The sequence below is a fragment of the Halichoerus grypus genome, chromosome 9 (genome assembly GCF_964656455.1).
Source record: "Halichoerus grypus chromosome 9, mHalGry1.hap1.1, whole genome shotgun sequence".
Taxonomy (NCBI): domain Eukaryota; kingdom Metazoa; phylum Chordata; class Mammalia; order Carnivora; family Phocidae; genus Halichoerus; species Halichoerus grypus.
In genome coordinates, this window is record NC_135720.1 from 116,884,599 (window position 1) to 116,912,456 (window position 27,858).

Consider the following 27,858-nt stretch of genomic DNA (forward strand, 5'->3'; position numbering starts at 1 on the left):
GGTATGTAGTGTTTCCAGTGTTAGAAGGTAAAGTGGGAACTGGTGGAAAGCTTAGGCGTCTCCTAGGCTCTCTCGGTGTCTCATCTGTTCCTTCAGCTTCTGGATCTTGAGCACCAGGGCCTGGGCTTCCCAAGCCCCTTCTTGCCCTTCCAGTAGGGCCTGGTACAGCTCCAGCTGCTGCTCCAGCAACTCCTCAGCTTGGGCCAGCTCAGCTGTGGGGCGGGGCCTGGGACCCTGAGTGAGGGGGGCAGAGGGGAGGGAGCATCAGCCCAGGCAGGGGGCTGAGGCTTGCTGGAAGTCAGGCGTTCTGCCTCTCAAGTTTAAACCTTTAAACCCTGTTGTATTAAGGTCATCTGTACTGTGAAGCCAAGGTAGCTTCTGGTTTTAGGCATAAGACCCTTGGGGGGGGCAGTTTGCTGCTCAGGGGTTATAACTGGACTCCTTGTACAAGGGAGGATATGGAGAGGAGAGGACTGGCTGTCCCTCCCCCCACTAAGAAATAATTAACTGTTAGGTGAGGGGAAATTCCTGTCCAAGGACTTCATGGACTCTGCAGGGAGGGAGGGCTGTGGGGAGAGGGAGCCCTAAGGTCTAGAGAGGGGTGGGGGTGGGGAAGGTGCTGGGGATCTAGGAGTTGGAACTAGGCCAAGAGCTCTGGGGGTGGGGGGGGTATCTACTTGGAGCAGGCCTGTGACACAAGATTAAAGGGATTACTACCCCCTCCTCCCCCCTACCCTCTGCCCCCGCTCTCGGTGCCACTTACCCTTGGGGATGACCTTATCTTCCCACTGCATGTGGAGCTGGTCGGCTCTTCTGTGCTTGTCTTGGGGCTCTGGGAGCAGCACCTCCAGGAGCCCTGGGGGCCCGGGGGCCAGGAAGGCAGGAGGAGGCGACGGCAGCAACATGAGAGCCAGGGCAGAGGGAGTACCATGGCTGGTGTAGCAGCGAGCTGTCTGAACTGCCCAACAGCCACCAGGAACTGGCTCCTTCCCTCCAGGCCTTGGCCTCGCTTCAGTGACTGGCCCTGCCCAGGGCCCTGCCCCTACCTTTACCTCCCTCCCAACCTGGCCCCAGACAGAGTCTTCCTGATGTGAAAAAGTTCTGCCAGTTGAGGCAGAACTTCCTTTATTTTTAAAGATTTTATTTATTTTTAGAGCAAGAGCAGGGGGGAGAGGGAGAAGCAGGTTCCCCACTGAGCAGGAAGCCAGACATGGGCCTCCTTCCCAGGATCCTGGGATCATGACCTGAGCTGAAGGCAGATGCTTAACCAACAGAGGCACCCAGGTGCCCAGGCAGAACTTGCTTTAGAAGACTGGTGCCCAGGGGCGCCTGGGTGGCTCAGTCGTTAAGTGTCTGCCTTCGGCTCAGGTCGTGATCCCAGAGTCCTGGGATTGAGCCCCGCATCGGGCTCCCTGCTCAGCAGGAAGCCTGCTTCTCCCTTTCCCACTCCTCCTGCTTCTGTTCCCTCTCTCACTGTGTCTTTCTCTGTCATATAAATAAAATCTTAAAAAAAAAAAAACACTGGTGCCCAGCCTACGTCTTAGTGTCTGTTTTTCTTAGCACTATGTCTTTTCTCATTTCTCAATTCTGCAAGGTACAAGTTACATTGCTGGTGTGCAGGAAACTGGCTCAGAAGGGTTTCACTCAGGACTCAAGGTCCATAACTGGTTGGTGGAAAAGCCTGGAGGATTCATGTCCAGGTCCACCTGACTTGAAAGCTCAGCCATTGACCTGGCTCAAGTATTGATTACCCCTTTATTTCCGTTTTTTTCCCTTCTCGCTGGCCCATAACGACATTCCTTCTTGTCTGCATTGCATGTTTGTAGGGGTTTGCATTCTCTGTTAGTTCAGGGCACTGTTGTGTCATTGTACCCTTGGCTCCTGAAAAGAACGTGACACTGGTAACAGGTTTCAAGCTTTGTTGAACTCGTGAGCCCTCACTTTAAATGTGTGGTGTGAGCCTCGTGTACAGGTGGCCTTCCTGCAGTATGTCCTGAAATGTCCTGTGGCTGGAGAGCACCGCTACATCCCAGTGGGCAGAGGTGGCTCGGAGTGGATGGTCCCAGTTTTGATCATCTGGGAAAAAGGTAGACCCTCAGAAAAAGTATCTCAGAAAACAAGATGGCTGGAGAGTGGACAGTTGCTAACCAGCTCACTATCTTTGTGACATCATGCTGAATTTGGAGGGAAGATGGCCTCTGCCATAGCATGGGGATCCAGGAACCAGGGAGGGTGATCTTCCTGGAGGTCAGTGGCTCTCAGACTTGGGGGGGAGGTGTTGCTGAAGCACCTTTAGATGAGGCCAAACACCCCACATTCCTCATTAGCTGACATGTTCTCACTTTTCAGTGGAAAAAGAACCTAAACTTTGTTAACGTTTTGGAAGAGAAGCTTCTTCATGTTTCTCAGCGATAGTCTTTGCACAATTCATATTTGACTTGCAGTATATGCATGGCTTAAAGTCTTAATTACTGGAACATAAGAGGCCCAAGCTAATGTTATGGTTGTGGGAAACTATCCAGTATAAGGTTAAACAGATGACAAGCAACTAATATTGAAGCTAAACCCACCACATTGATAAATTAAAAGCAAGATTTGTAGCCATTAAGAAAATACAGCAAATGAAACTTCTGTAAGACAATCTAAATGATGCACAAATAACAAAGTATCCTTCCTGAAAACTAGGCATTTCTACCATCTGAGTTTCTATTTTAGGTTATGAACTCCAAAATGGACTACTCTCCCAATAATTTATAGTGGGTAGTCTTAAACCTAAGTTAAAATAGAGTCTATGGATTGGGGTTTTGTTCATCTGTGAGAATTGATATAAAGGAAAGGCTGACCTTTGAGTCAGTTCAAATCTATTGAATGTGTTTTGGATCTCATAATCATGGAAATGAAGGAATGAAGATAAACACGTGTAAACCAGTTTGCTTAATTTCATGTTACATATGTTTTTGTTACTCCTGGGTATCTTTTGTCTCTTTTTTTTTTTTAAGATTTTTTTATTCATTTGTGAGAGAGCACGAGGTGGGGGGAGGGGCAAAGGGAGAGGGAGAAGCCAACTCTCAGATGCGGGGCTCATCCCAGGACCCTGAGATCATGACCTGAGCTGAAGACAGATGCTTAACTGACTGAGCCATCCAGGCATTCCTCTCACAGTGTCTTAATAGAGTCTTTTTTCCCCCCCTTTTAAGAAAAGGCTTTATGTCTAATAGACACTTAATCAAATGAGAGTTGGGCCTGGCTTCTGCAGGACAAGCCTAGTTTTCAGCCAGAGACAAGCAGAGGATTATGGGAAACATCATCCACAAGGTCAAAGGGCTGCAGAGCTTCCTGAGGCCAATGTGCTGACACTACATCCTACCCAGTGGATTGGCAGGACTGAGGTGACTGACATAAATTACTGTACCCTTCATATGACATTCTTGTGGAGATGGGTACCTAGGAATATTGAAGTCCACTGAACCTGCTGGGCAATTTTTGTTCTTGTCATAGGTGACCTTCACGGTAACCTTTCAAGAGAGCTTTCTCATTTCACTTTTTTTTTTTTTTCCATGTGGATGTCTACTTGTTCCAGCACTGTTTGTTGAAAGACTACCTTTTCTCCATGATAAGGCCTTTGCTTCCATGACAAAAATCAGTTGACTGTATTTATGTGGGGTCTATTTCTGGGTTCTCTATTCTGTTCTATTGATCTACTTGTTTTTTCACCAGTACTGTATACACTGTCTTTGTTTTTTTCTTTTTTCTTTTTTTACATCTTATTTATTTATTTGAGAGAGAGACAAAGAGAGTGACATAGAGCATGAGCGAGCACAAGCTGGTGGGAGAGGGAGAAGCAGGCTCTCTGCTGTGCAAGGAGCCCAACGCAGGGCTCGATCCCAGGACCCTGGGATCATGACCTGAGCCGAAAGCAAACGCTTAACAACTGAGCCCCCCAGGCGCCCTGGGATTGAGTTGAATTTAAAGATCAAGTTGGGAAGAACTGACGTCTTGACAATATCAAGTCTTCCTATCCATGAGTATGAAATCTCTTTTCATTTATTTAGTTCTTTGATTTATTTTTTTAATTTTTAATTTTTTATTTAAATTCAATTAACATATAACATATTATTAGTTTCAGAGGTAGAGGTCAGTGATTCATCAGTCTTACATAATATCCAGTGCTCATAACATCACGTGCCCTCCTTAATGTCCATCACCCAGTGACCCCATCCCTCTACCCCCCTCCCCTGCAGCAACCCTCAGTTTGTTCCCTATGATTGAGTCTCTTATAGTTTGTCTCCCTCTCTGATTTCATCTTGTTTTATTTTTTCTCTCTTCCCCTATGCTCCTCTGTTTTGTTTCTTAAATTCCACATATGAGTGAAATCATATGATAATTGTCTTTCTCTGATTGACTATTTCACTTAGCACAATACCCTCTAGTTCCATCCACGTCATTGCAAATGGCAAGATTTCATTTTTTTTTTTATGGCTGCATAATATTCCATTGTATATCTATACCACATCTTCTTTATCCATTCATCTGTCGATGGACATCTGGGCTCTTTCCATAGTTTGGCTGTTGTGGACATTGCTACTATAAACATTGGGGTGCATGTGCCCCTTTGGATCACTACATTTGTATCTTTGGGGTAAATACCCAATAGTGCAATTGCTGGGTCATAGGGTAGCTCTATTTTCAATTTTTTTGAGGAACCTCCATACTGTCTTCCAGAGTGGCTATACCAGCTTGCATTCCCATCAACAGTGTAAGAGGGTTCCCCTTTCTCCACATCCTCGCCAACATCTGTTGTTTCCTGACTTGTTAATTTTAGCCATTCTGACTGGTGTGAGATGGTATCTCATTGTGGTTTTGATTTGTATTTCCCTGATGCTGAGTGATATTGAACATTTTTTTTTATGTGTTTTTTGGCCATTTCTATATTTTCTTTGGAGAAATGTTTGTTCATATCTTCTGCCCATTTCTTAATTGGATTTTTTTTGTTCTTTGGGTGTTGAGTTTGATAAGTTCTTTTTTTTTTTTTTTTAAAGATTTTATTTATTTATCTGAGAGAGAGAGCACAAGAGTGGGGAGCGGGAGAGGGAGAAGCAGACTCCCTGCTGAGCAGGGAGCCTGATGCGGGACTCGATCCCGGGACTCCAGGATCATGACCTGAGCCGAAGGCAGTCGCTTAACCAACTGAGCCACCCAGGCGCCCTGATAAGTTCTTTATAGATCTTTGGATACTAGCTCTTTATCTGATATGTCATTTGCAAATATCTTCTATTTTGTCGGTTGTCTTTTGGTTTTGTTGACTGTTTCCTATACTGTGCAAAAGCTTTTTATCCTGAAGAAGTCCCAATAGTTCATTTTTGCCTTTGTTTCCCTTGCCTTTGGAGATGTGTCTAGCAAGAAGTTGCTGTGGCTGAAATCACAGAGGTTGCTGCCTGTGTTCTCCTCTAGGATTTTGATGGATTCCTGTCTCACATTTAGGTCTTTCATCCATTTTGAGTTGTCTATTTTTGTGTATGGTGTAAGAGAATGGTCCAGTTTCATTCTTGCATGTGGCTGTCCAGTTTTCCCAACACCATTCATTGAAGAGACTGTCTCTTTTCCATTGGATATTCTTTCCTGCTTTGTTGAAGACTAGTTGACCATAGAGTTGAGGGTCCATTTCTGGGTTCTCAATTCTGTTCCATTGATCTATGTGTTTTTGTGCCAGTACCATACTGTCTTGATGATGACAGCTTTGTCATAGAGCTTGAAGTCTGGACTTGTGATGCCAACAGCTTTGGTTTTCTTTTTCAACGTTCCTTTAGCTATTCCAGGGTCTTTTCTGGTTCCATACAAATTTTAGGAGTATTTGTTCCATTTCTGTGAAAAAGATGGATGGTATTTTGATAGGGATTGCATTGAATGTATGGATTGCTCTAAGTAACATAGACATTTTCACAATACTTGTTCTTCCAATCCATGAGCATGGAACATTTTTTCTATTTCTTTGTGTCTTCCTCAATTTCTTTCATGAGTGTTCTATAGTTTTCTGAGTACAGATCCTTTGCCTCTTTGTTTCGGTTCTTCGATTTCTTTCATCAGAGTTTTGTCAACTTCCACTTGTTCATTGCTAGTATGCAGATGGTCCCTACTTATGATGGTTTGACTTCCAATTTTTTGACTTTAGCACATTCAGTAGAAAGCATAATTCAAATTTTGAATTTTGATCTTTTCCCAGGCTAGTAGTGATGTAGTATAATACTCTCTTATGATTCTGGGCAGCAACAGTGAGCCCCAGCTCTCAGTCAGATGTGTAATTGTGAGGGTAAACAACCAATACACTTACAACCATTCTGTACCCATACAACTATCCTGTTTTTCATTTTCAGTATAGTATTCAAGAAGTTACATATTTTATTTAACACTTTTTAAAAAGTTTTTATTTGGGCGCCTGGGTGGCTCAGTTGGTTAAGCGACTGCCTTCGGCTCAGGTCATGATCCTGGAGTCCCGGGATCGAGTCCCGCATCGGGCTCCCTGCTCTGCAGGGAGTCTGCTCCTCCCTCTGACCCTCCCCCCTCTCATGTGCTCTCTCTCTCATTCTCTCTCTCTCAAATAAATAAATAAAATCTTTAAAAAAAAAAAAAAAAAAAAAAAAGTTTTTATTTAAGTAATCTCTACACCCAGCATTGGGCTGAAACTCATGACCCCGAGATCAAGAGTCACATGCTCTTCTGACTGAACCAGCCAAGAGTCTCTCAACACTTTATTATAAAATTGTCCCTGTGTGAGATAATTTTGCCCAAGTGTAGGCTAATGTAAGTGTTCTGGGTATGCTTAAGGTAGGCTAGACTTAGCTGTTGTGTTTGGTAGGTTAGGTGAGTTAAATGAATTTTTGATCGGGATGCCTGGGTGGCTCAGTCGTTAAGCGTCTGCCTTCGGCTCAGGTCATGATCCCAGGGTCCTGGGATCGAGCCCCGCATAGGGCTCCCTGCTCTGTGGGAAGCCTGATTCTCCTGCTCCCCCTCCCCCCCACTTTGTGTTCCCTCTCTGGCTGTCTCTCTCTCTGTCAAATAAATAAAATCTTTTTTTTTTTTTTAAAGATTTTATTTATTTGTTTGAGAGAGAGAGACACAGCGAGAGAGGGAACACAAGCACGGGGAGTGGGAGAGGGAGAAGCAGGCCCCCCACGGAGCAGGGAGCCCGATGTGGGGCTCGATCCCAGGACCCTGGGATCATGACCTGAGCTGAAGGCAGACGCTTAACGACTGAGCCACCCAGGCGCCCCAATAAAATCTTTTTTTTAAAAAATATTTTATTTATTTATTTGACAGAGACAGACACAGAGAGAGAGGGAACACAAGCAGGGGGAGTGGGAGAAGGAGAAGCAGGCTTCCTGCGGAGCAGGGAGCCAGATGCAGGGCTCGATCCCAGGACCCTGGGATCATGACCTGAGCCGAAGGCAGACGCTTAACGACTGAGCCACCCAGGTGCCCCAAATAAAATCTTTTAAAAAAGTGAATTTTTGATCGAAATCACGAGAGGACATCTGAATGGCTCAATCGGTTAAGCGTCTGCCTTTGGCTCAGGTCATGATCCTGGGATGGAGTCCCCACATTGGGCTCCTTGCTCAGCAGGGAGCCTGCTTCTCCCTCTGCCTGCTCTGCCTGCCTCTCCCCCTTCCTGTGCACTCTCTTTCTCTGACAAATAAACAAATAAAATCTTAAAAAAAAAAAACCACAATGAGATACCACCTCATACTGGTCAGAATGGCTAAAATTAGTAAGTCAGGAAACAACAACCACTGTTGGTGAAGATGTGGAGAAAGGGGAACCCTCCTACACTGTTGGTGGGAATGCAAGCTGGTACAACTACTCTGGAAAACAGTATGGAGGTTCCTCAAAAAGTTGCAAATAGAGCTACCCTATGACCCAGCAATTGCTGGGTCTGCCCTGGATGCTACTGGATACTACTAGGTATCTGCCCTGGAGATACAAACAGTGATCCGAAGGGGATGTGCACCCCAAATTTCATAGCAGCAATGTCCACAATAGCCAAACCGTGGAAAGGGCAGAGATGTCCATCGACAGATGAATGGATAAAGAAGATGGACATCTCTGCCATCAGAGACATTCTGGACATTCAGATGTCCTCTCGTGATTTTGATCAAAAATTCACTTTTTTAAAAGATTTTATTTGGGGCACCTGGGTGGCTCAGTCGTTAAGCGTCTGCCTTCGGCTCAGGTCATGATCCCAGAGTCCTGGGATCGAGCCCTGCATACAATGGAATATTATGCAGCCATAAAAAAAAAGAAATCTTGCCATTTGCAACGACGTGGATGGAACTAGAGGGTATTGTGCTAGGTGAAATAAGTCAATCAGAGAAAGACAATTATCATATGATTTCACTCACATGTGGAATTTAAGAAACAAAACAGAGGCTCATAGAGGAAGAGAGGAATAAGTAAAATGATGAAATCAGAGAGGGAGAAAAACCATAAGAGACTCTTAATCATAGGAAACAACTTGAGGGTTGCTGGAGGGGAGAGAAGTGAGGGGATGGGGTAACTGGGGGATGGACATTTAAAAAAAAAAGACTTAAAAAAAAAGAGCAAAAAAATGCATTTTTGACTTAACAGTATTTTCAAATTGTGGTGGGCTTACTGAGACATAACCCTATTGTAAGCTGAGGAAGATCTATAGAGGAAAGTGATTGACTTATATATTAACCTTATATCCTACAACCTTGCTATAATCGTCTGTTGTTAGTTTCAGGAATTTTTTTGTTGTTGATTCTTTGGATTTTCTGCATAGACGATCATGCCATCTGTCAACAAACCCAGTTTTATTTCTCCCTTCCTAATCTGTATACCATTTATTTCCTTTTTTTCTGTCTTAGTGCATTAGCTCAGACTTCTAGTAGGATGTTGAAAAGTGGTGAGAGGGGACATCCTTGCCTTGATCCTGATCTTAGCAAGAAAACTTGTAGTTTCTCACTATAAAGTATGATGTTAGATGTGGGGTTTTTTGTAGGTGTTCTTTATCAAGTTGAAGTTCTCTATTCCTCGTTTACTAAGAGGGTTTTTTTTTTTTAAATTATGAATGGGTGGTGGATTTTGTCAAATACTTTCTCTGCATCTATCGATATGATCATGTGATTTTTCCTTTTTAGCCTGTTGATATTGATGGGTTATGTTAATTGATTTTAAAATGTTGGATTAGCCTTGTGTACCTGGGATAAATCCCACTTAGTTGCGGTGGTATATTGTTCTTTTTATACATTGTGGATTTGATTTGCTAATATTTTGTTGAGGATTTTTACATGTATGTTCATGATAGATAATGATCTGTAGTTTTCTTTCTTGTAATATTATTGTTTAGTTTTGGTGTTAGGGTAATACTGGACTCATAAAATGAGTTAGAGTATTCTTCTGCACCTATCTTCTGGAAGAGATTGTAGAGAATTGCTATAACTTCTTACCTAAATGTTTGGTAGAATGCACCAATGAACCTACCTAGGCCTAGCGCTTTCTGTTTTGCAATGGAACATTATAGTGGGAGTTATCTAATAGCCCAGGGCACCTTAGTGCATTAAGTTATGTCTCCTTAGTCTCCTCTAATCTGTTGAGTTTCTTAGTTTTTTTTTTTAAAGATTTTATTTATTTATTTGAGAGAGAATGAGAGACAGAGAGCATGAGAGGGAAGAGGGTCAGAGGGAGAAGCAGACCCCCCCAACTGAGCAAGGAGCCCGATGTGGGACTCGATCCCAGGACTCCAGGATCATGACCTGAGCCGAAGGCAGTCGCTTAACCAACGGAGCCACCCAGGTGCCCAAGTTTCTTAGTTTTTACCTATTTTCATGACCTTGAGAGTTTTGAAGACTACTGGACAGATAATTTGTAGAATGTCACTCAGTGTGGATTTGTCTAATGTTTCCTCATGACTAGACTGGGGTAATAGATTTTTTTTTTTTTTAAGATTTTATTTATTTATTTGACAGAGAGACACGAGAGAGGGAACACAAGCAGTGGGAGTGGGAAAGGGAGAAGCAGGCTTCCCGCGGAGTGGGGAGCCCGATGCGGGGCTCGATCCCAGGGCCCTGGGATCATGACCTGAGCCGAAGGCAGCCGCTTAACGACTGAGCCACCCAGGCGCCCCTGGGGTAATAGATTTTAAGGAATAATACCATAGAGGTAGAGTGCCCTTCTCATCACATCGTATCAGAGGGTGCATGATATCAACATAAACTTTAACACTCAATTAAGGTTATTTCTGCCACGTTTCTCTACTGTAAAGTAGTAACTTTGCAATTAGTAGTAATTTTTTCTTTTCCATATTCTATTCTTTGGATGTGAGTCACCAAGTCCAGCCCACATTCAAGGGGAGGGCAATCAAGCTCTACCTTCTGGAAAGGGAATTATCTTCATATTACTTGGAATTATTCTGTAATGAAGATTTGTTTGTTCCTTCTCTCCCCATTTTCCAATTTATCGATCATTTATGTATTTCTGTATGAACTCAATATATTAAAAAATATTTTGGGTTATAATCCAATACTATGGTCATTTTGTTGCTCATATTGTTGCAGCCCTGTTCACAGGGAGCTCTTTCACGTTAGCTCCTGTGTCCCTTTGACATGCCCCTCTTTTGGGGAGGTATACTTCCTTTCTGGCATTGCAAGATATTCCAGGCTCATCCTGTGTTTTTTTTCTGTCTTGGTCATAGAATTAGCTTTTTTTTCTAAGGAACGCTGGTTCCTTTTATTGGAGAATGACATGTAGAGACAAAAATCTGGGTACTGGGTGCTCATTTCACTTTTGTAAAGAGGACACAGAGGTTCCAAGAGCTGCTCAAGCTCCCACAGGCAAGTCAGTGGATCCCATTTCAGCACCACATTAGACTTTGTTCAGTGCAGCCTTTAGTACCCAATGTACGATGGCCAGTTCTCCATATGTGTCATTTGCCAAAGCTTCTATGTTTTCAGGCTGTAGGGCTTAGACATTAACAATTTAATTCCCTAATATTTGGAGACTTTACTAAAAGAAAAAAATTTCAAGTTTCATGAACAAGTTTCATTTACGAAGTTGACCAGAATAGGCAAGAGGAAAAAGAAAGCAGAGAGGGAATCACTTATATTTTTCCTTCATGTGGGATAGTTCTCTGTTCCTGCTGCTCTTTCCGTGCCTCTGGGCCTGGGAGAAAGATGGCTTTCCTGGACTATGAGAGAAAACTGATATGGAAACACCTTCCTTCATGACCTCCGCCAGCCTTCCAGCTTGTGCTCTGGCTGTTCCCATTCTCCCTCCCTGACCCCTGGCCCCTGAGCCTTTCCTTCCTTCAGCCTCAGCTAGAGCCCAGCTCCTTGCCCAGAGCCTGTTGGGGAAAGAGCCATTCCTACCCCTGGAGGGCAGAAGAGGAGAGAGAGGTCAGAGCTGAGGCTATGACAGAAGAAATGGCAGAAGTAAAGGAGGTTGGAGCAAGAAGGACTTGTTATGGCCCATGTCAGAGAACTTATTGCGTGTGCTCTCTTCTAGGAGTTTTATGGTTTCAGGTCTCACATTTAGGTCTTTAATCCATTTTGAGTTTATTTTTGTGTATGATGGAAGAAGTCCAGTTTCATTCTTTTGCATGTAGCAAAAGAAAAAAAAAAAAACTGGTCAGTTTTCCCAACGCCAGTTGTTGAAGAGACTGTTTTTTCCCCACTGCATATTCTTACCCTCTTTGTCAAAGATTAATTGACTCTATTAATTGTGGGTTTCTTTCTGGGCTCTCAATCTTGTTCCGTTGACCTATGTGTCCACTTTTGTGCCAGTACCGTACTGTTTTTTTTATACTGTTTTGATTATTACAGCTTTGTAATATAACTTAAAATCTGGAATTGTGATACCTCCAGCTTTATTTTTCTTTTTTAAAGATTGCTTTGGCTATTTGGGGTCTTTTGTGGTTCCATACAAATTTTAAGATTGTTTGTTCTAGTTCTGTGAAAAATACTGTTGGTATTTTGATAGGGATTGCATTAAATCTGTAGATTGCTTTGGGTAGAATGGACTTTTATTTTTTTATTTTTTATTTTTTAAAGATTTAATTTATTTATTTGACAGAGAGAGACCCAGCGAGAGAGGGAACACAAGCAAGGGGAGTGGGAGAGGGAGAAGCAGGCTTCCTACTGAGCAGGGAACTGGATGCGGGGCTCGATCCCAGGACCCTGGGATCATGACCTGAGCCGAAGGCAGATGCTTAACAACTGAGCGACCCAGGTGCCCCTAGAATGGATTTTTAAACAATATTTTTCTTCCAACCCATGAACAGGGAGTGTCTTTCCATTTGTTTGTGTCATCTTCAATTTCTTTTATCGGTGTTTTATATTTTTCAGAATACAGGTCTTTCACCTCCTTGGTTAAGTTTATTCCTACGTATTTTATTATATTTGGTGCAGTTGTAAATGGGATTGTTTTCTCTATTTCTCTTTCTTTTTTTTTTTTTTTTTTTTTAAAGATTTTGTTTATTTATTTGACAGAGAGAGAGACACAGCGGGAGAGAGAACACAAGCAGGGGGAGTGGGAGAGGGAGAAGCAGGCTTCCCGCAGAGCAGGGAGCCCGATGCGGGGCTCGATCCCAGGACCCCGGGATCATGACCTGAGCCGAAGGCAGACGCTTAACGACTGAGCCACCCAGGCGCCACCTCTATTTCTCTTTCTGTTGCTTCATTACTAGTGTATAGAAATGTGACAGATTTCTGTATTACCACCCTATTTAATAGTGCCACTTCTCCCATCATCTTGCATTGATTGTCAACTTTGCATTATTTTTTCCTCTACATCTCCAGTCACTATCTAACACATTGTGAAGTGTTCTTTTTCAAAGATGGCCTCAACAATATTTTCCACCCCTCATGTTCTTTTGCAATGTGACCTCACCGTCTGCCTAGAGGTGGGGGCTAATTCCCCTCTTCTTTAATCAGTGACTAGTTTTGATGACTAGAACATGAGAAGGTGACACTGCTTGACTTCTGAGGTCCTGACATAAGATGCCTTGTGATTTTTTTTTTTTAAGATTTCATTTATTTATTTGAGAGAGAGCAAGAGAGCATGAGGGGGGTGAGGGGCAGCAGGAGAAGCAGGATCTCCACTGACCAGGGAGCCCATGTGAGGCTCAATCCCAGGACTCCAGGATCATGACCTGAGCCAAAGGCAGATGCTTAACTGACTGAGCCACCCAGGTGCCCCATGAGAGAAACCTCTTGAATGTTCTGGACCAGCTGGGACTCCAGGTGACTACAGCCCTGACTGTGTCACATGAAGCAGAAGAGCTGCCTGCTGAGCCCAGTCAATGCATACAGTGAGAGCGAATAAAAAGGTAGTTTTATTTTGGGATTGTTTGTTACCCACCAATAGGTAACAGGAACACATACTATATAATACCATAGTAATACTATTACTGTGTTTTTATTTGTTGTTTGTCTTTCCTTTCAAACTGTAAGCATCAGGAGAGCAGGTGTTTTGTCTGTTTTGATTAAATGATTACCAGGCCTAGAATCATGCTTGGCACAGAGACATTCATTAAATATTTGTGAATAAGTGAATACATGCTGTGACCAGATTCCTTAAAGTGGGTCTGAGACTGAAGAGCTTAGCAGTGTTTGGTTTTGGAGGTAGTCTCAGTCTGTTTGGATGTTCATCACAAAACACCACAGATTGGGTGACTTAAACAACATACTCTTTGGAGTCTCTTTTATAAGGACTCTAATCCCATTTATGAGGGCTCTACTCTTGCGATCTAATCATCTCCCAAAGGCCCCAACTTCTAATACCATCATACTGGGGATTGGATTTCAACATATGAATCTGGGGGGTTGGGTGCACATTCCGTCTGTAGCACCGCCATAGTGTTGGGTCAGTGGTCGGTAGAAATGAGATTTGGGACTGGGAATGCAGCATGAGCTTCTAAGTTCAGGGGTTGGGAGTAGCGGAGAGCAAGGCCTGAGGAGTACAGTCTCAGGGTCTGGGTGTTCGGGGCAAGGAAAGATGCAGGACCCCAGAGTCCTCGGCAGTGAGTTATGGAGGGTGTAGGGACCGCTACTGGGAAATGGGTGGTCAGTACCCCGGGTCCTATTGCTGAGGTCCTTGTAGCGCACACTGGTGTCCAGCCCACACTGCATGTTCAGCACACAGTCCTCAGGGGCTCCTCAGCTTGTCATAGAGGAGGAAGGGACAACTGAAGGCCATGACAACTGGCTGACTCTGGTCTGGGCTCAGCCATGGTCATGAGGTACTAACACAGGGAGTGGGACCCTGAAACCCCAGGGTTGGTCCCTCCAGGGCTGGCACTGCATCAGCCCTTCACTCTCTAGTACCTAGTCCAGGACCCAGAGAGCCCTCTCCAAACAAAAACAGGTGTTCTTAGGCTAGCCCTTCCCATGCCACTCTTCTCCCTGACTCCTTCTTCCCTCACTGGACTCTCTACCCCTCCGATGTTCTTACTTACACCCCAGCCTCACTTCCCCAGGAACATCCTCCCCTTTCTAGACTCAATGCACTGCGGGCTTCTTCCCCTCGTCCTTCATGCCATGTCTTGAGACTTACTGAACTGAGTCAAACCCCAGAGGCAACAGCAGAAATAAGTGACAGGGATTTAGAATTCCTAGGTCCTATCTTTGGAGACAGGGCACTCAGTTTCTTTGTGGGGTCCACCCCAGACCTGGGAACCAGCTGTTATTGCCTGGAGACCTTGCTATATCCTAAGAGCAGAATCAATGGTCACGCAAGGGAAATATCTGTGGAAACATTTATATTATTTTGGATTTTGGGAAACATTTTGCACCCCAACCTGACATGGACAGGGGCAACCTCTGTGTTTAAAGCCTTGCTCTGGGGCTGGGAGCAGAGGGAGACCCTGGGAGCTCCTGACTGAGCTAGAGAAAGGGGAGCTGGGTCTTCCAACCTCATCCCTGTGACCACACGGGGGCGCAGCTGCGCTGCGCCTGAATTCTGACTGAGCAGCCTGGGAGGACCTGGGCTGTAAGTCACTCAGGGGAGGCTGACCTGAAGGCTGGGCATCAATAGAGGTATGAAGAAGCTTCTGAGCAGCCCTGGACTCCACAGGTGTTAAGGTCAGGAATGGGGCAAGGATTGAAGGAGAGGAGAGCTTAGGAAACTTCCTATGAGGTTTCTGCCTCTCCACTGTGACCTCTCTATCCAGCTCCTTGATGACAGCACCCAGGAAAACCGAAAAGAAACATTTTTTTTCCTATTTCTTTCCAGTACTTCTTCTTCTTCTTCTTTTTAAGTAGGCTCCATGCCCAGTGTGGAGCCCAACACAGGGCTTGAACTCACGATCCTGAAATCAAGACCTAAGCCAAGGTCAAGAGTTGGACGCTTAACTGACTGAGCCACCCCCAGTCACCCTTCCAGTACTCCTTCTTGATGTCAACAATAACATTTGTATAAATTTTTCTCAGGAAGGATACATGAGGAGTTGATAATGTGCATCTCTGGCAGGGGACCTGGGTGCCTGGGGTCTTGGGAGGGAGGAAAATTTCCTATTGCAAACCCTTTGGAATGTCTTGAATGATTTCTTTAAAGTATTTTACGTTAAAAAAATCCCTTTCATCTGCATGACCTTTGCCAGTTAACGTCCAGTTTACACAGCTGTGTCTGTGGGATGGGCCCAGATCCAGGCCCCCCACCGCCTGGTTCCTCCAGCATGCCCAGCGTGTCCACACCTCAGAGCCTTCAGTGCTGGTCCAGGCCAGAAAACGTGTCTCCCAGGCAGCGCTTCTTTCCCTGACGTTCTCTTCCATGGTCCTCTTTGAGAGGCCCTCCCTGCACCACCCACCGCTTGTGGAACCTCCCACCTCCCTCTTGCCCTGCCCTGCCCTGCCTTTAGGCGGGAGGTAAACCTGACCTAAGGCCCTTGATCTGTAACAGAACTAATTTAGTTTCTTTGAGATTTGCAGACCACTGGCCTTGAGGAGCGAAGGACCAGAACTTTCCCAGGCCTCAGAGGCCAGCAAGTGTGTTGGCTTTCTGATTAGCTCAGCAATTCTTTTAGCAAAATGTTTTTCTTTCCTTTAGGTCACACAGATGATTTTATTGACCTCCCTCACAGAAAGAACAGAGTCCCCGGTACATCATGAGACAAGAACCAGCCCCCCTCACTGACCTCCCCGCACTGAGACCCTTTGAAGCCAGCATGGTCGAGTCTGCACGTGATCAAGAAATGCTGCAGGCCACTGCACTCCCTTTGCTGATTAACCATCCTAACCCCCTTTAAAAACACCTGGGCCAGGCAGAAACCTCAGAGTTGGCTTTTGGACAAGAGTCCTTCTCCCCAGGTGGCTGGCCTCCTGAATAAAGCTCAAATTTCTTTCCAGTCAGAACTCATCTCTTGAGTAAGGATCTTTCGGGCTAGAGCAGCTAAACTTGGGTTCGGTAACACACACACACATAAACATACTGACAGCACATTCTTACACATATGCACGTGAAGCCTAATTTTCATTCAACATTATGCTGTGAACATGTCCCATGTCATTATGCATTATTTTAAAAGGTTTCTCCAAATTATTGTGAAAAATTTCAAAGATACCTAAAGTTTGAAAGAATAGTACCTAGCACCCTAGATTTAATCAATTTAATATTTTCCTTATATACGTAATAAATTATATTTCTATAATTTTTCCAGAAATTTTTGAAAATTACTTGCTGACATCATGACCCTCATCCCTAAATAATTCAGTTTTAATCTCTTAGAAACTTTTCTTCACACAATATTGTTATACTGAAGGGAATAAGTGTAATTCCCTAATATAAAATGTTAAAGTAATATAAAATTCTCTTAATTATCCACCAAAAGTCTTCTATTTGGAAGACAGGGGAGCTCAGGGTCGCTCGGTCCCACCCTGAGGTTTCCGTTGCCTCTAGGCCCTTGATGGTAACAGCAGGAAAACTGAAAAGTAGAAGCATTTTCTTCTATTCCCTACTTCTCAGTTTTTTGAAACTCAGTTTTTTTTTTTTAAATGTTTTATTTATTTATTCATGAAAGTCAGAGAGAGAGAGAGAGGCAGAGGCAGAGGGAGAAGCAGGCTCCCCGCCTAGCAGGGAGCCCGATGCGGGACTCGATCCCAGGACCCTGGGATCATGACCTGAGCCGAAGGCAGACGCTTAACCATCTGAGCCACCCAGGCGCCCCGAAACTCAGTTTTTTAAAAAACAAAATCATCTCTTTTTGGGAACAGATCCTCACTGTCTACGTCCTACTCCATAGCGTGGACATGCAGACTGGGGTTATAGGACTAAGATCCTAGCTCCCCTAGACCTCCTGCACCCTGAGAAGGCACAAAAGGGGTCCCTGTGTTGGGCTCACACCTGGTGCCCCAGAAGTCTCTCTCCCAGTGCAGGTGTCAGGCAGAGCTGAATCTGGTGTGAGAGCACTCCTGCCCCACAAGGGTCAAGAGTGAACCCATGGACTTTGTTTAACACCTCTTGACCCCAGGGATTGCCCCCCATAATCCAGGGGTTAAGAAAAGGTCCACACACTAGAATTAAGACCCAGCCACCCCAAACCTCCTCGTTCCATTGAACAGAGCCCAAGTGAGAGCCCCAAACTCCTGCTCCTTCCCATCATCTCTCACACACTCACCACCACCATCTGCCTGGAGTCCACCAGGACTAATGTCATTATGTCCTTTCTTCGCTTGTGTCAGTCACCCCTGGTCCCCCAGATATCCTGCACTCTCACTCCATGAGGTTCTGCACACCCCTATCCTGCCTCCTCTCACGCCCCCTCCCCAGCTCCTGAACCTTCCACTGCGCCCCGTGGAAAGCTCCGCCATGACCAGTAAATGTCCAGAGTCCTCTCAGGATGGTCCCTTCACCTCGCAGCTCTGACAGAAACCAGGTCCCCCTGAAGACCCGGCTCCCTGTTCAGTCCTCTCCCACAGGGTGTCTCCTCTCCCACGGACCTGGCACTCCTGGGCTGGGAGGTGGGTGGGCCCTCAGGACATCCAACCCCCCTTCCCCATTCTTCTTTCTGCTAATGATCTTGTTTCCTACATCACTGAGCACACTGAACACGTTAGAGGACAACTGTACAGATTTCTCCCACCATCTACTCATGTCCCAGCATCTGTCTCCGAGTGATGGGCCTCCCAGTTCTTTAGCACAGGTGACCCACCCGTGCTGGTGCCAGCCAGAGCTGGTGTCTCTGCTGCTGCCCTAGACCTCATCCCTTCTTGTCTACTTATAGGTTCTGGTCCGGCAATTCTTCCCCTGTTCACTTTTTCATCATTGATTTTTGTTCTCAACTAGATCATGAGGGTGGCCGTGAGAAGACACATCCCGACCCTCAACTTGAGGGAGTGTAACTAATCCTCGGCCCTGACTGTGTGCTCTCAAATCTGATGCCGTGTTTGCTCTGAGATGACACTTCCTGTGGAATTCCTCCAGGGAGTGCTTGAGAGCAGCAAGGACACTGAGGCAGGACTCTTCCTCTTCTGCAGGCTCACTGAGGCTCCAGGGCTCCCTGAAACCCTGATGAACTTGCCTGACTGCACTGGGTCTAGGATGCTTCCAGCCAACCTTCCCTCTCTGTCTCCTTCCCTCAGATTCAGACTTGCATCAAGATTTGATGTTCTCAATGTGGCTTTGATTTGAACAAGGCGGGAAACAACAAATGTTGGCAAGGATGTGGAGAGAGGGGAACCCTCTTACACTGTTGGTGGGAATGAAGTTGGTGCAGCCACTCTGGAAAACAGTATAGAGGTTCCCCAAAAAGTTGAAAATAGAGCTACCCTACAACCCAGCAATTGCACTACTGGGTATTTACCGCAAAGACACAGATGTAGTGAAAAGAAGGGCCATATGCACCCCAGTGTTCATAGCAGCAATGTCCACAATAGCCAAACTGTGGAAGGAGCCGAGATGCCCTTCAACCGATGAATGGATAAAGAAGATGTGGTCCATATATACAATGGAATATTACTCAGCCATCAGAAAGGATGAATACCAAACATTTGCATTGACATGGATGGAACTGGAGGGGCTGGTGTCCCATAATGGGGGCAGGAAGAATATGTATTTTTTAAGATTTTATTTATTTATTTGACATAGAGAGAGAGAGCACAAACAGAGGGAGCAGGAGAGGGAGAAGCAGGCTCCCCACCGAGCAGGGAGCCCGATGCGGGGCTCGATCCCAGGACACTGGGATCATGACCTGAGCCGAAGGCAGACACTTAATGACTGAGCCCCCCAGGCGCCCATGGGGGCAGGAGGAATATGTGTGGAATCCTGAAAGACTTGGGTGTCTCCTGGTTCCCCCTTGTTCCACTGCAACTGTGAATGGATGCACAGAGCAATCAAAGAAAGAAGGGTTTGATTTCTAGTGGCCCAGATTCCCTAGGTGTAAGTTTAAGTCACATTCCCCAAGTCAGCCACAAGGACACCCACTCCTGTGCCCTAAAATCTCCAAAGCATTTGTGCAGAGGCCTTGCGTCTCATGGGCTATTCCCAGCCAACGACTGGTCACAGAGGGACACTAAGGCAGGCTGACTTCCGAGACAAGGGGCTGCTCCGATGGCTAACTGTGCTTGAGGACGCCCTACTATGTACCAGGAACAGGTTTATTTTTAGGAATACAACTGACAAAAATAGCCCAAAGCCCCTGTGCTCATGTGCCTTACATTCTAGAGGCTTCCCAAGAGTGAGATGGAGCCGTTGGAGCATTTTCAGTGAAGACATGACCCGACCTGACTCACATCAACAGGATCGCTGCCGCCTGTGAGGAGAAGGGCCCTGGGCGGCAGGTGATCGGGTGGCACCGGGGCCCCAGTTCAGGAGTGAGAGGTGGTGGAGACTAAGGAGGGGAGTGGGCCCGAGGGATGAGAGAGACACAGAAGGACTGGAGATGCAGGATGAGGAAGAGAAGCAGAGGGAACGAATTCTAAAGCAGTGTAGTTCCCAGATTTAAATATGTTGTTATATAGATTTTTCATTAAATCTATATCTACAGGTCTTACCAAGATATTTTTTGCATCTAGTATTTACTATATTCTGTGGCGCTGCCTGAAAACCAATTGCCTCCTTATGTTAATCAGTTTAACATGTGTCTAGATAAAATATAAAATGTGTCTGGGTAAAATATGTGTTTAGATAAAATATACACACTGCTTAGATGTGAATAATGCATACAAATAGGCGATGCAGGAGCACCAGTCAAGGGCATTTTGATTGCATGGAACATTGCAACTTTGAGGTTCTTCAAGTTTGTACATACTCCTGGTTGAAATACTTAGTATCAAACTGTGCTTCCATGTGCTTCCATGTATTGAGGATATGAGGGGAACTCACACAGACAAACTTAGGGCTATGGAATGAAGATTGTTTTTAGAAACAAAGAAGAGGATCATAGGGGAGGGGAGGGAAAAATAAAATAAGATGGAATCAGAGAGGCAGACAATCCATAAGAGACTCTCATAGGAAACAAACTGAGGGTTGCTGGAGGGGAGGTGGGTGGAGGGATGGGGTAACTGGGTGATGGGCATTAAGGAGGGCACAGGATGTAATGAGCACTGGGTGTTATATACAACTGTGGAATCATTGAACTCTACCTCTGCAACTAATAATATACTATATGTTAATTAATTGAATTTAAATAAAACAATAATTAAAAAAGAAAAGAAAACACGAGAGCTCGACCTGCTGGAGCTTAGTAGCACCTGTGAGGAATCGGAGCTAAATTATCTCAACTCTGTGAGACAAAAGCTCAGAGCTTTGTGGAAAATAGAAAACAAGTACCTACAAAGCTTTAATACAAGGTAAGAAGGTGCCTGAGAACTCGGAGGGATTCCTTCCAGCTGGAAGTACCATTTGGAGGTGAACCTTGAAGAAGAGTAGAACTGGGGCGTGTGGATGAGGGGACTGGGTTGGAGGATGAGCTGAGTGGAGAAGCAGACATACGGAACTCCCAAGAATATCCAGTTATTAAGCCAGTGTGTGCAGACAGCTGGTGGAAGGTAAGATTTGAAAGGGAATTTGGGGTCTGTTTGTAGGGAGCTAGGAATATGAAACTAAAAAGTTTGAGCTTTAATTGGAGCCATGAGAGTTGCGTTGTTTTTGTTTTTGTTGTAAGTGCTTTTTAAAATTAATGTTTTTTACTTTGAGCTAATTGAAGACTCACATGCAATTATTTTTTTTTTTAAGATTTTATTTATTTGTCAGAGAGAGAGAGCGAATACAGGCAGGGAGAGAGGAAGAGGGAGAAGCAGGCTCCCCACTGAGCAGAGAGCCCGACGTGGGACTCGATCCCAGGATCCCGGGATCATGACCTGAGCCAAAGGCAGCCATTTAACCAACTGAGCCACCCAGGCATCCTGACTCACATGCAATTATAAGAAATAATAAAGATCCTGAGTAACTTTTACTCAATGGTAATACCTTGCAAAACTGTAGTCAGTATTACAACTAAGATATTAACATTGATATAATCCACTGCTCTTATTCAGGTTTCCCCAGTGTTACTTGTACTCATCTGGGTATGTGTTTAATTCTATGGAATCTTATGATATATATAGGTTTGTATATCCATAAACACAGTCAAGATATAGCCCAAACATTTTCTTTTTTCTAATAATTTTTTAAAAAGATTTTATTTATTTATTTGAGAGAGACAGAGAACAAGTGGTGGGAGGGCAGAGGGAGAGAGAGAGAAAAGCAGGCTCCCTGCTGAGTAGGGAGCCCGATGTGGGGCTCGATCCCAGGATCCGGAGATCATGACCTGAGCCGAAGGCAGACGCTGAACCAACTGAGCCACCCAGGCACCCCTTTTCTAATAATTTTATACTTTAAATGTTATAAATATAAGTTCTATTATACATTTTAAATTAATTTTATAAAGTGAGAGATTTAGCCTCAAGTTTCTTTGTTTGCTTGTGTTTTTGTCTGTGGATGTCCAGTTGCTCTAGCACCATTTATTAAAAAGACTATCCTTTTGCATTGAATTGCCTTTGTGCCTTTGTCAAAAATCAGCTGAGCATATGTGTGGGCCTATTCCTGGGTTCTCTATTCTGTTCCATTGATTTATATATCTATTTCTCTGCCAACATTACAATGTTTTAATTACTGTAGCTAAATCATAAGCCTTAATATCAAATAGAGTGATTCTTCTCACTTTATCTCTCTTTTTCGAGTGTGTTAGTTCTTCTAGGTACTATGCCTTTCCATATAAATTTTAGAATAAGCTTGTCTATGTCTACAAAAAACCTTACTGGGATTTTGGCAAGAATTGCATTAAATCTATAGATCAATTTGGAGGGAACTGACATCTTTACTAGGTTGAATCTTCTTATACATGAACATATTATGGCTCTATTTAATTGGCTTTCTTTTATTAGCATTTTGTAATTTTCAGCATTCAGATCCTTTATGTGTTTTGTTAAGTATATACACTGTATTTCATTTTCTTTATAACAACTGTAAATAATATTGTGTTTTTAATTTTGGTTTCCACGTAACCTGTGTTACTATATAAAAACATCCATTTATTTTCAACCTACCTGTGTCATTAAATGTGAAGTTTCTTCTCACTTCAAACACCAAACCAAACCAAACCAAACCAAACAATAGGGTCACAGTTATGCTGTCTGACAAAGTACAACTTAGTAGCTTTGTGAGTCTTCATTGCAACGTTGTTTAGACATTTCTACAGGAAGGGGCAAAACCACTTTAGGGATCAGATTCTGATGTTCAGGGATTATCAAGATTATGCTACCACTGTAGTGAATTAACAAAAAGGAAACTGATCTCTATGAGAATCTCTAGCTGGGGTTTTCGATCGAAACTCCAGGCTTAAAGAGAAAATTCCCGTTCCTTCATCTCCATTCCCAGGGTGAGCTCACTCTCTGGCATCCAGTTTCTTGGGGATGAGTTTTCTTTTAGAAGAGTCGGGAGGAGAAGTAAGGAATAGGAGTTCAGCTCAAGTCGAGGGATTCCAGGAACGGAAAGGGACAAAAGCGGGCTGATCCCAGCCTGGTGTCTCTCCCTGGTGTCTCTTCCAGAAAGACCCTGGGCCAGGCCTCAGGGAGACAGTGAGACAAAGAGCGCTCTGTGCAGGTGGAGAGGAATCAGGGCAAAGCCCGGGGCCCGAGAGCCTGGAGCGTCTGGGGCAGGGAAGCCCAGTCCCTTACTCTGCGTGTTTCTCTTCTCGCTCTCACAACCTGTCAGGTTCTCCCGTCTGGATACTCATGACGTAGTCCCAGCTCGCACTCCCATTGTCCGGTTTCTAGAAAAGCCAACCAGCGTCACCGCGGTTCCCGGCCTGTCCGTGCCGCAGACCCGCCGGGACTTAGCTCCTCCAGACCCCAGGGATGCGAGTCGTGATGCCCCGAACCCTCCTGCTGCTGTCGGGGACCCTGGCCGTGACCAAGACCTGGCCGGGCGAGTGCTGGGGCGAGAGGAAAGGGCTTCTACGGCGGGAGCAAGGGGACCGCCCAGCGGGTCCCCCGGGGAGGAGCCTCTCCGCTGCCCCCGATCCCGGCCCCGCCTCCGCCCTGCTCTCCCGCCCTCGGTGCCCCTCCCCCTGCCCTCCCGGCCACCTCCCCCTGGGCCCCGGCCCCGCGCCGGGAGGAGAGTCGCGCGGGGTCTCAGCCCCTCCGCGCCCGCAGGCTCCCACTCCCTGAAGTATTTCCACACCGCCGTGTCCCGGCCCGGCCGCGGGGAGCCCCGCTTCATCGCCGTCGGCTACGTGGACGACACGCAGTTCGTGCGGTTCGACAGCGACGCGGCGAGTCCGAGGATGGAGCCGCGGGCGCCGTGGATGGAGCAGGAGGGGCCGGAGTACTGGGACCTAAACACCAGGAAGGCTAAGAACCACGCACAGACTTTCCGAGTGAGCCTGCACACCCTGCGGGGCTACTACAACCAGAGCGAGGCCGGTGAGCGACGCGGGCTCCGGTCCTCACGGACGGGGCTGCGAGACCCGCCCGTCTCCCCGTCTCCCCACCCGGGAAGAGCCTTTTACCCGCCTTTCAGTTTTGGCTTTAAGTCCTGGGGTTCGGAGGCGGGGACCCGGGCTTCGGGGCGGAGCTGACCGCGGGGGCGGGGCCAGGGCCGGGGTCTCACACCATCCAGTGGACGTCTGCCTGCGACGTGGGGTCCGACGGGAACCTCCTCCGCGGGTACAGGCAGGACGCCTACGACGGCGCGGATTACATCGCCCTGAACAAGGACCTGCGCTCCTGGACCGCGGCGGACACGGCGGCGCAGATCACCCGGCGCAAGTGGGAGGCGGCCGGTGACGCAGAGCGCTTGAGGAACTACCTGGAGGGCACCTGCGTGGAGTGGCTCGGCAGGTACCTGGAGAACGGGAAGGAGACGCTGCAGCGCGCAGGTTCCAGGGGCCGCAAGGCTTCCACAATTTCCCCTCAGGCTGAGACCTCCTAAGAGGATAGGAAGAAATGGGATCCATACCAGTATATGGCCCTCCCGTGGGTCGGGTCTGCAGACTAACTCCGCCTGGGTTTTCAGACCTGGTACCGGAGTGGCCCCAAGAGTCTGCCTTTCTCCTAGGGACCATTGAGGGTTACAGTCTCTCCAGGGATGGAGGAGGAGACCATTTATGAAATAACTGATGAGCGTTTCCCTTTGACTCACAGTGCCATTGGGAACCTTGGGGGATTTTCTTAGGCTTTGTTCTCTGTCCCATACCCCATGTGTTTGGGGTCTGACTTTACCTATTCTGAGTCACTTGGCCTCCAGGCAGGCTAGGACCAGAAATTCCTTTTTTTTCCTCACAGAAACGTGCCTTCTACACTGGGCCATCTCACTCTAATTCTAGAACTTTCCAAACAAGAAGAGATTATGTGTTCAGGCTGGTGTCTGGGTTATTGCTCTCTTTTCCCACCCCAGTTGTCCTGTTCATTCTCAAGATGGCCACATGAGAGCTGCTTCAGTGGACCAAGACAGATGTAAAGTTCCTGAATTTTCTTTCCTTTTTTTTAAATTTTTACATTTAAATTCAGTTTACTTAACATATACTGTATTATTAGTTTCAGAGATAAGATTTAATGATTCATCAATTGCATATAACACCCAGTGCTCATTACATCACCTGCCCTCCTTAATGCCATCACCCAATTATCCCTTCCCTCCACCCACTTCCCCTCCAGCAACACTGTTTGTTTCCTAGACTTAAGAGTCTCTTATGGTTTGTCTCCCTCTCTGATTTCATCTTATTTTATTTTTCCTTTCCTTCCCCTATGTTTATCTGTTTTGTTTCTTAAATCCCACATATGAGTGAAATCACATGGTATTTGTCTTTTGCTGACTTATTTCACTTAGCATAATACCCTCTAGTTCCATCCATGTTGTTGCAAAGATTTCATTCTTTTTGATGGCTGAGTAATATTCCATTGTGTAGAATATTCTTCTTTATCCATTCTTCATCTGTTGATGAACATCTGGGCTGTTTCGATAGTTTGGCTGTTGTGGACATTGCTGCTATAAATATTGGGGTGCATGTGCCCCTTCAAATCACTATGTTGGTATCCTTTGGATAAATACCTAATAGTGCAATTGCTGGGTTGTAGGGTAGCTCTATTTCTACCTTTTTGAGGAACCTCCGTACTGTTTTCCAGAGTGGCTGCACCAGCTTGCATTCCCACCAACAGTGTAAGAGGGTTCCCCTTTCTCCGCATCCTCGCCAACATCTGTTGTTTCCTGAATAGTTAATCTTGGCCATTCTGACAGGTGTGAGGTGGTATCTCATTGCGGTTTTGATTTGTTTTTCCCTGATGCCAAGTGATGTTGAGCATTTTTTCATGTGTCTTTTAGCCATCTGGATATCTTTGGAAAAATGTCTATTCATGTCTTCTGCCCATTTCTTGACTGGAGTTTTTGTTTTTTGGGTGTTGAGGTTGATAAGTTCTTTATAGATTTTGGATACTAGCCCTTTATCTGATAAGACATTTGCAAATATCTTCTCCCATTCTGTAGGTTGCCTTTTAATTTGTCGATTGTTTCCTTTGCTGTGCAAAAGCTTTTTATCTTGATGAAGTCCCAGTAGTTCATTCTTCCTTTTGTTTCCCTTGCCTTTGGAGACGTGTGCAAGAAGTTGCTGCGGCTGAGGTCGAAGAGGTTGCTGCCTGTGTTCTCCTCTAGGATTTTGATGGATTCCTGTCTCACATTTAGGTCTTTCATCCATTTTGAGTTTATCTTTGTGTATGGTGTAAGAAAGTAGTTCAGTTTCATTCTTCTGCATATGACTGTCCAGTTTTCCCAACACCATTTGTTGAAGAGACTGTCCTTTTTCCATGGTGGATATTCTTTACTGCTTTGTTGAATATTAGTTGAACATATTGTTGAGGGTCCATTTCTGGGTTCTCAGTTCTGTTCCATTGATCTATGTGTCTGTTTTTGTGCCAGTACCATACTGTCTTGATGATGACAGCTTTGTAATATAGCTTGAAGTCTGGAATTGTGATGCCACCAGTTTTGGTTTTCTTTTTCAACATTCCTCTGGCTATTTGGGGTCTTTTCTGGTTCCATACAAATTTTAGGAGTATTTGTTCCATTTCTGTGAAAAAAGTGGATGGTATTTTGATGGGGATTGCATTGAATATGTAAATTGCTCTAGGTAGCATAGACATTTTAACATTTGTTTTTCCAATCCATGAGCATGGAACGTTTTTCCATTTCTTTGTGTCTTCCTCAATTTCTTTCATAAACGTTCCATAGTTTTCAGAGTACAGATCCTTTACCTCTTTGGTTAGGTTTATTCCTAGGTATTGCAGGGGTTTTGGTGCAATTGTAAATGGGATCAATTCCTTGATTTCTCTTTTTTCTGCCTCATTGTTAGTGTAAGAAATGTAACGGACTTCTGTGCATTGATTTTATATCCTGCCACTTTGCTGAATTCCTGTATCAGATCTAGCAATTTTTTGGTGGAGTCTTTTGGGTTTTCGACATAGAGTATCATATCATCTGCAAGGAGTGAGAGTTCGACTTTTTTGCTGATTTGGATGCCTTTTATTTCTTTTTGTTGTCTGATTGCTGAGGCTAGGACTTACAGTACTATGTCGAACAACAGTGGTGAAAGTGGACATAACTGCCGTGTTCCTGACCTTGGGGAAACCTTCTCAGTTTTTCCCTGTTGTGGATGATATTCACTGTGGGTCTTTCATATATGACTTTTATGATATTGAGGTATGTTCCTTTGATCCCTACATGGCAGAGAGTTTTTATCAAGAAAGGACACTGTATTTTGTCAAATGCTTTTTGTGCATCTATTGAGAGGATCGTATGGTTCTTGTCCTTTATTAATGTGTCTCACACTGATTGATTTGCGGATGTTGAACCACCCCTGCAGTCCAGGAATAAATCCTTTTAATGTACAGTTGGATCCTGTTAGCTAGTATCTTGGTGAGAATTATTGCATCCATGTTCGTCAGGGATATTGGTCTATAATTCTCCTTTAAAATGGGGTCTTTGTCTGGTTATATATATCTGTGAATATATATAGGATATATATAGAATATATCTGTGACGTCCAGCTGGTGCAGTGTGTCATCCAAAGCCCTTGTTTCCTTGTTGATTTTCTGCCTAGATGAGCTGTCCATTGCTGTGAGTGGGGTGTTAAAGTCCCCTAGTATTATTGTATTATTATCAATGAGTTTCTTTAATTTTATTATTAATTGGTTTATACATTTGGCTGCTCCCAAGTTAGGGGCATAAATATTTACAATTGTTAGATCTTCTTGTTGGATAGACACTTCTATTATACTATAGTGTCCTTCTTCATCTCTCCATTAATTTTTGGTTTAAAACCTGGTTTGTTTGATATAAGGATGGCTACTCCAGCATTCTTTTGATGTCCATTGGCATGATAAA

The 27,858-nt window shown here is 45.0% G+C and overlaps 1 protein-coding gene and 1 pseudogene across 1 annotated transcript; one reads left to right on the plus strand and one right to left on the minus strand.

The window, feature by feature from the left end:
• Positions 1–51: 51 nt before the first annotated feature.
• On the minus strand, positions 52–931 carry MCCD1 (mitochondrial coiled-coil domain 1). Its single transcript, XM_036108169.2, has 2 exons — positions 764–931; positions 52–234 (listed from the first exon to the last, which is right to left on the minus strand). Exons 1-2 carry the CDS (start codon positions 929–931, stop codon positions 52–54), a joined length of 351 nt encoding a protein of 116 aa, XP_035964062.2.
• Positions 932–17,811: 16,880 nt separating this feature from the next.
• On the plus strand, positions 17,812–24,414 carry LOC118545738 (saoe class I histocompatibility antigen, A alpha chain pseudogene; annotated as a pseudogene).
• Positions 24,415–27,858: the final 3,444 nt, after the last annotated feature.